Source organism: Phaenicophaeus curvirostris, chromosome 12 (genome assembly GCF_032191515.1).
Source record: "Phaenicophaeus curvirostris isolate KB17595 chromosome 12, BPBGC_Pcur_1.0, whole genome shotgun sequence".
Taxonomy (NCBI): domain Eukaryota; kingdom Metazoa; phylum Chordata; class Aves; order Cuculiformes; family Cuculidae; genus Phaenicophaeus; species Phaenicophaeus curvirostris.
Window position 1 is genome coordinate 504158 of NC_091403.1, and position 7227 is coordinate 511384.

A 7227-nucleotide genomic window follows, 5' to 3' on the forward strand; every position below is an offset into this window, starting at 1 on the left:
ATTCATGCACAAAAGCAGCAAAGCAGGGAACAGAGCCTCTGCCTCAGTGCGACCTGCAAAGACAGAAATGCTGCTCCAAGTCCTCAGGAAAACTGTCTTGCCTGCCTGTCCATGGACCCCCTGGCCCAGCCACACAGGTGGACTTAGAATCACAGAATAGAATCACGGGATGGTTTGGGTTGGAAGAGACTTCAAAGCCCATCCAGGCCCAGCCCCTGCCCTAGGCAGGGACACCTCCCACGGGATCAGGGGCTCCAAGCCCCATCCAACCTGGCCTTGAACCCCTCCAGGGATGGGGCAGCCACCCCTGCTCTGGGCAGAAATGAGAGGAGAGGCTGTTGTGCTGTAAAGAAAGGAGCAGTGAGTTCGCTGGGCTCTGGGAGTCGGGCTGCAACGGCAGAGCCCGGGGAAGCGGGCAACAAGGCTGCACTCAGCAGGGCAGTAACGAGCAACGTGGCAGAGCTTGTACCGGCCCCCCTGCTAATTCTTTATTCCATTTCAGAGTTGGAAAAACCCTCACGGTCCCAGATCCCCATCTGACAGGGAGAGGCCACACTCGCCTGGTAGAGGAACGTGCTGAGTGGACAAGGTCCCACGGGCACTTTGAGAAGCTGCTCAACTCCAAAGTACAAACACCAAACAATTTGGCTTAGAATTTTAATATAAAAACTCACTAAAAATGCTATAATGTGACAAAACATTGGAAATACTGAGACAAACATTCGCCAGTAAAAAACAAAAGAAACCCAAACTGGCAAAAGGCTTTGAAATGCACATATTCTTCTTCTTCCCATTGGGTTGCCATCTATTTAAACTGTTCCTCTACAAAATCCATGGCACCTTCACCTCGGGCTGCAGTGCAGGAGGCTACTCTCGATGGACCAGCACGAATAAACCCAGTAAAAATAGGACTGCATACTGTAAGAGAAGAGAGAAGGCACCAGAGCGCGCGTTCACAGCTAACGGTGTGGTGACAGCAGCGAACACGTAGGCCAAGCAGTTCTGCACGAAGCGATTGCAGCTGGGGTAGGAGAAGCAGAAAATGAGAGAGCTCTTACCTTAAATTTTGGGTAATCATTCATTAAGATAGTTACTATTCCAATGTAGGGCACAAACCTGCAAGAATAAAGGGGTGATTAAATCAAGCAGCGTTCAGGGGTGCATACAGAGAAGCCGCTCAAGAACGCTGAGCACGACAGCCAGCAGGCTTGGGACCTCTTCCTCCCAAGCAGGGCAGCGCTGGCAGCATGACAAGCAGGGTTTTGGCCGCTTCCCTGCAAAGGCTGTGCCTTGCAGAACAGTTTGGATGAAACCTCTTATCCTGCCCTAGCGTGCTGCCGTACGTCCAGCATCAAAGCCTCAGGATGCAGCTCACGACTCGAGAACTGCACTTACGCCAGGCTCAGAATGCAGCTACCTCTGCTCTCACCTCCCTGCAGCTCCGTTAGAAGCGCTTTCACTCAAGGCACAAAGGCCCAGCAGGGTGAGCTTGGGAGGCGATGGGGATTAGCAGACGGCACTGGGAAAAGCTGCACCTTTTGCAACCTCACTTACCCTCTCGCTCGTCCCACCACGTCCTTTTTCTCCAGCCAGTGCTGACCCCGTTTGTAGAGCCCTCTGTCATCAACCGCGTTGTTGTCTCCCTTGGTCAGAAACTTAATGTCGCCGTTCTGCCTGGCAAAGACAAAGCCAGGAAAATCAGGGAAAAAGAACCTATTAAACGTCGTTCTAGAACACAAAGATCACAGAAGCAATCGCGTCCTACATGTTTGTGCAGGATCAAAAGGGGAAACTGTCAAATGCAGCGGAAAGCAGACTGCTGGGAAAAACGCTGCCAATGGGAGAATGAATAGTGGCCCCAGCCAAGCTTTCCAGCAGAGTTTAAGAACAGAACCAGCAGGATGAGCCATTTCAAGTGAAGGTGCAGCTATGGGCTCCTTGCTTTTGACCTCTCATGTCAGTGCTTCTCGTTTCCTGTACAAACATGGGGTTCTGGGCTCTCTACCCCCACTCAAAACGAGACTTTGGGGTCAAAGCACACAGTTCTACCCTGTAATGGTCAGAAGCGAGGTGGAACAGGAAATTATTAGGAAAGGGAACAGGACAAACCAAACAAAACCTTGCAGTGCTGCATGTGCCTACACTGAGTGTTCTGCACAGTTCTGAACTCCCTGCATCATTGTTTGAACTGGGGATAACAAGGTCTGGAGCCACTTCCATACAGGAAAACAACAGACCAGGACTCTGGAGAAGACAGAACTGATGGGAAATTTGAGGGAAGTCCCACACAAATGACATAAAACCCAACAACAATCAGCTTTTCACTGCCTCTTCCGATACAGGACACAGAAGGCATCACACCGACCTCTGAGATAACAGGTCAAAACCAGCCAGAGATGGTGCTGTGCTTCACTACCAAGGTGCAAACAAAACTGTGCCTCTCTGGAAGGATGTTCTGTACACCAAAACACTATCTCAGTTTGAAAAGTGACCAGGTACACCATGTAAAAAAGAAATGGGTGGTATTAATGCAGAACTGTTGCTTTGTGCCCAAAAGCAGGGAAATGATCACTGCACAGTTCCTCGAGCCCGTAATTGGTCCTGAGGTGAATGACTTCAGTGCTCAGAAACACGATCCTCCTGTGCAGGAGCCTTTGCTCTGACCTGGCAACAGCTGCTGCCACGCTCTGGCATTGCACACCACGGTTTGCATCCTTCCTCATCGCCTCCACCAAGCCTGCTGAGCACTCGGCAGCGCTTGCTCACAGGCAGCGGCTCCAGACACGATTCAGAGATCGGCTGGACATGCTCCCCGCAGCATCTGAGTGGAGTGTCCTTATTGCTCGACCCCGTCAGCTTGTCACAGGACAACAGATCAGTCACAACCCCACACAGCGCTCCAGGCTGGGGAAGAGCGGCTGGAAAGCTGCCTGGCAGAGAAGGACCTGGGGGTGCTGGGCAACAGCAGCTGAACACGAGCCAGCGGGGGCCCAGGTGGCCAAGAAAACCACCAGCATCCCGGCTTGGCTCAGCCGTGAGGCAGCAGCAGGAGCAGCACAGGAATCATCCCCTGCACTCAGCGCTGGGGAGGCACCTTGACTCCTGGGCTCAGTTCTGGGCCCGTCTCTCCAAGAAGGACATTGAGGGGCTGCAGCACGTCCAGAGAAGGAAAAAGAGCTGGGAAGGGTCTGGAGAACAGGGGTTGTGTGAGTAGCTGAGGCCTTGGGGCTGTTTAGCCTGGAGAATGGGAGGTGAGGGGAGACCTCATCGCTCTCTGCAGCTCCTGGAAAGGAGGTTGGAGCGAGGTGGATACTGGCCTTTGCTCCCAGGGAAGAAGGAGCAGAGGGGCAGAATCCCCTCCTTGGCTCTGCTGGTCCCACTGCTCTGGTGCAGCCCAGGACACAGTTCGTTTCTGGGCTGCAAGCACCCATTGCTGGCTCACGTGGAGCTTCTCATCCCCCAGCACCCTAAGTCCTTCTCCTCAGGACTATTTTGATAAAGAATAAACCTCAACAGCAAAACATCTGCTCTGAACTAGGAAAGGCAGCGCCCTCTCACTGCCAGGATTTCAGCTGGACAATGAATGTGCACAGTGCTGGGGGACCCTGACGCTGGGCCAGAGAAATAGCCCAAACGTTTCCGTAGCTGAGGCCATCCAACAGCCCTCCATCCCACCCACCTCACCTGCCCAGAGCAATCCTCAAATGCCACTTTCACACAGATTCAAGCGATTCCCTGAGCCTGGGAACAGCCCTCTCCGCCCTGGTGCAGCTCTGGTTCATTCACATCGAACTCAGCAGAAACAGATGCTGGGACTCCATCCAAGGGGAATGCCCGGAAGAACCAGGGATCCACTCCAAGATTCAGTTTTCCCTCACAGGGCTGGCTCGTATCCCTGCAGACTGGCCCGGAGCACTCACAGCTGCGTCTTCCACCAGCAGCAAACCAGCCAGGCTCAGAGGAAGCCTTGTCTGGCAAAGTAAACACTGCTTGGCAATCAAACCAGAGTGACCGCGCTCAATTCCTTCAGATACGCAACCGGCCAAACGTTTACGGAATGAACAGTGCACAGAGAGACTCTGAGGACAACACAACAGCTCCCGTGGAGGAGCACCAGGGTCATAAAGCTTTAAAATAATGCACACCAGGTGCAAAATCCCCTTTTTCCGTCAGTTCTATCTCTATAAAGTCACATCACACGCACAAACGCAGCCATTCCTACAGGACACAGCACATAATGCAGCTGTGTGGGACAGAAGCGATGGCACAGGAGATGCTCAGTGGCACAGGGAATCCAGGCTCCCCAGCTCGTGAATCCTACTGGATCTTTAGAATCGAACCCAAGAGAGCAGGTTCCATCTGCCTGGAACTTCTACTTCTCCCTCCAGCTCCTGGATGTCCGTTACCCGTGACCCACCCACCCATTTGCCCAGGGAGACGAGGAAAAATATCATTTACCTCAACACCTGAAGTCCACCCCCCCAGTTCTTGACTCACTTCTCATGAATTTTCAGGACACGGTGGACAATAGGAATCTCTCTCCCTTCTATCCTAAAGACCACGATTTCTCCCACTCTGATTGGATCTTCAATTCGGTTCGTGAGGAACAGGAGGTCTCCTCTGTGAAATGCAGGCTCCATGCTTCCACTGAAAAGAGAAGAGGAACAATCGGGTGATTGTTAAACACTTGGAAGCGGAGTTCCGGGTTTAGAATCCCTTAAAAAAAGCCCTCACAATCATGGAATCATGGAATGATTTGGGTCAGAAAGGAGCTTAAAGATCATCCAATTCTAATTCCCTGCCATGGGCAGGGACACCTTCCACTAGATCCGGTTGCTCCAAGCCTCATCCAACCTGGCCTTAAACCCCCATGACAGGGGGTCTGGAACTGGAAGACTTTAAGGTCTCTTCCAACCCAAACAGCTGTACGATCCCATGATTCTGTGCCTTCCCCGCTCTCCATCAGCAGCACTGCACCCCTGGGAAGCTTTATTTCATTTACGTTCAAGGTAGACAGCTCACAAACAAAGCACTGAAAGCTCTTGTGTTCCCATCTGTAACGCACAGAAGGATGTGCTAAAAATTTGTTATTGTGATTCATCGCTTTCCTTAACAACCTCACCTCAGGCACAGCTACGCACGCCACTTTTCTCCTGTCGTGTAAATGGCAATCATTACACAAAGCTTAACCTTAATTCCACATCAATAATGCAGCACAGAGCACAGCGATGAACTTTAAGCACCGCGTACAGTCATATTTTATCTCCAGACAGTGCTGAAGCTGCTATTCCAAAGAGCAGATCCCATCGCTGGAGCTGAGACCTAATGGCCCCTGTTGTGCTCACAGGGAGGAACAGCACGATGCCTCCCCCTGGGTGTCCCAGATCCATTGGGAGGAAAAGGGAATCCAGCTCACTTTTCTTTTGTGGGAGCTTCGTTAAATACCACGCAGCAATTAATGCTGATGGAAAGACACAGGGCCCCGGAGAACCTCATGTGGTCTCCACACAGCGTCTGGCAGCTGCCCAAGGGCCGCAGAAATGTGTCCCCAGCACCGGAGACACCCCGCGGTCCCCACTGCACGGCCACACACAGAGCCCAAACGTATCCAGTTATAGAGATATTCCTTAGTTTCAGCCCCATTTGAAGGGCATGGACACAGCTCCCCTTCTCCATGCTGTGTCTGAACTTGCTAGGACAGCGGAAAACGAAGCAGCTGTGACAGAAGGGTCAGGGGAGTCTTCCGAGGACACAAGGCGACACACAACGATGCTCACTGGGTGTTTCAGCGAACCAGTGTCCTTTGAAACAACCCAACAACTCCACGGCAGGAAAAACAGGTGCCCTGCGTTCTGCCACAGGAACCGCCTTGGAAAGAGCAGCTCTGCCACCAGCACTGTTTGTAACAGGGATGATCCTCGAAGCAGCGGGTCCATCCCTCGTGCCAGGCCTCCCTATCCCAAGTCTTCTCCACCCACAGCACCAAGCGCTCCTCCAGCAGGTTTGGTGGGATTGAAAAACACCCGGGTTGCGCTCTTGGTGCACTCACAGAATCCTGCTGCTTGAGGTACAGGAAGACCTGATTCTTTTTTTCCACCCGCTCCTGCAGATGCCCGTGTTGGGAAGCTACGTCTGCCCCCTCCTCATCTCTTCTGGCTCCAAGACCTGCTGCTACCTCAGCCCCACCGTGACGGGGCTCCCGTCCCCCCGTTACCTCAGCACCACCACGATGGGGCTCTCGCTGCCCGTCACCACCATCAGCCCCTTCCAGATCATGAGCGCGGACGAGACGATCATCCCAAAATTCAGCACCTGGTAGTAGAGCTGCGGGGGGCAGAGCGGGGGGGGCAGAGCAAAGCGGGGTCAGACGGGGGTGGGGTCAGACCAAGGAGGGGGCAGACGGGGGGCAGACAGGGGGAGCGAAGCGGGTCTTGGGGGAGCAGATGAGGGGAAGGAGATGGAGGCACGTGGAGGGGCAGAAAGGGAGACAGAAAGGAGGTAAATGGGGAAAGTAGATGGGGGAGCTGTGAGGGTCTGGTGGTGGGGAGTAAGCGTTGGGGGCAGGAAGAGGGACACGAGGAGGGCGATGGGGGAAGCAGATCGGGGGCAGAAGGCGAGGAGGGGGCAGAATCGGGGGCAGGTTGTGGAATAGAACGGGGCACTCGGGGCACTCGGCTATGGGGACGGACGGGACAGAAGAGGAGGGGGTAGAACGGAGAGCAGGGGGGGCACGGAGGGCGGCTCGCGGCGGGGAGGGCGGCCGGGGCCGATGGGGGGCGGGGGGGGGGGGTCGGGCGGGGTCCCTCGGGCGGGGTGGGGGCGCCCCCCGCTCGGCACCTGCCGCTTGTTCATGCGCCGCACATCGTCCAGAAAGTCCAGCCACGGCATCGCCGCCGCCCGCGCCCGCGCCGCTTCCGGGCCGCGCCGCTTCCGCTTCCGGCCGCGCTTCCGCTTCCGGCCCCCTGGGGACCGGCGGGGCCGCTGTTCCCCGCAGCCCCAGGCCCTCCCCTCGCCCCTCGCCGGAGCTGCCGACAGCGATCAGCTCCCCGCTGCCCTTCCCCAGCGCCCTCGGCCGCTCCTGGAGGGTCTGACCCCCGCCCCCTCCACAGGGCATCGTGACCTTCTCCACTTTTATTTCTTAAGCTGAGCCAGAGCCCTGCTCGTTACCGGTTACTGCAACAACGTTTAAATGGTTCCATCAGCTCCTGGGATGGTTCGGGTTGGAAG

General features: G+C 54.9%; 1 protein-coding gene across 1 annotated transcript; it reads right to left on the reverse strand.

Annotated features, from left to right (window-relative positions):
- Positions 1-643: 643 nt before the first annotated feature.
- SEC11A (SEC11 homolog A, signal peptidase complex subunit) lies at positions 644-6926 on the reverse strand. The gene is made up of 6 exons (XM_069867218.1): positions 6838-6926; positions 6215-6324; positions 4498-4647; positions 1555-1674; positions 1059-1116; positions 644-918 (listed from the first exon to the last, which is right to left on the reverse strand). The coding sequence occupies exons 1-6, from the start codon at positions 6886-6888 to the stop codon at positions 868-870; spliced, it is 540 nt and encodes a 179-aa protein (XP_069723319.1). The 5' UTR covers positions 6889-6926; the 3' UTR covers positions 644-867.
- Positions 6927-7227: the final 301 nt, after the last annotated feature.

Bases quoted from the DNA above. Each gene is read 5' to 3' on its own strand.
- SEC11A (XM_069867218.1), bottom strand. From the start codon at position 6,888: ATGCCGTGGCTGGACTTTCTGGACGATGTGCGGCGCATGAACAAGCGG. The intron at 6,325-6,837 runs GTGCCGAGCGGG...TGCCCCCCGCAG, and splicing joins GGCGCATGAACAAGCGGCAG to CTCTACTACCAGGTGCTGAA. The intron at 1,117-1,554 runs GTAAGTGAGGTT...TTATTCTTGCAG, and splicing joins GTGGTGGGACGAGCGAGAGG to GTTTGTGCCCTACATTGGAA.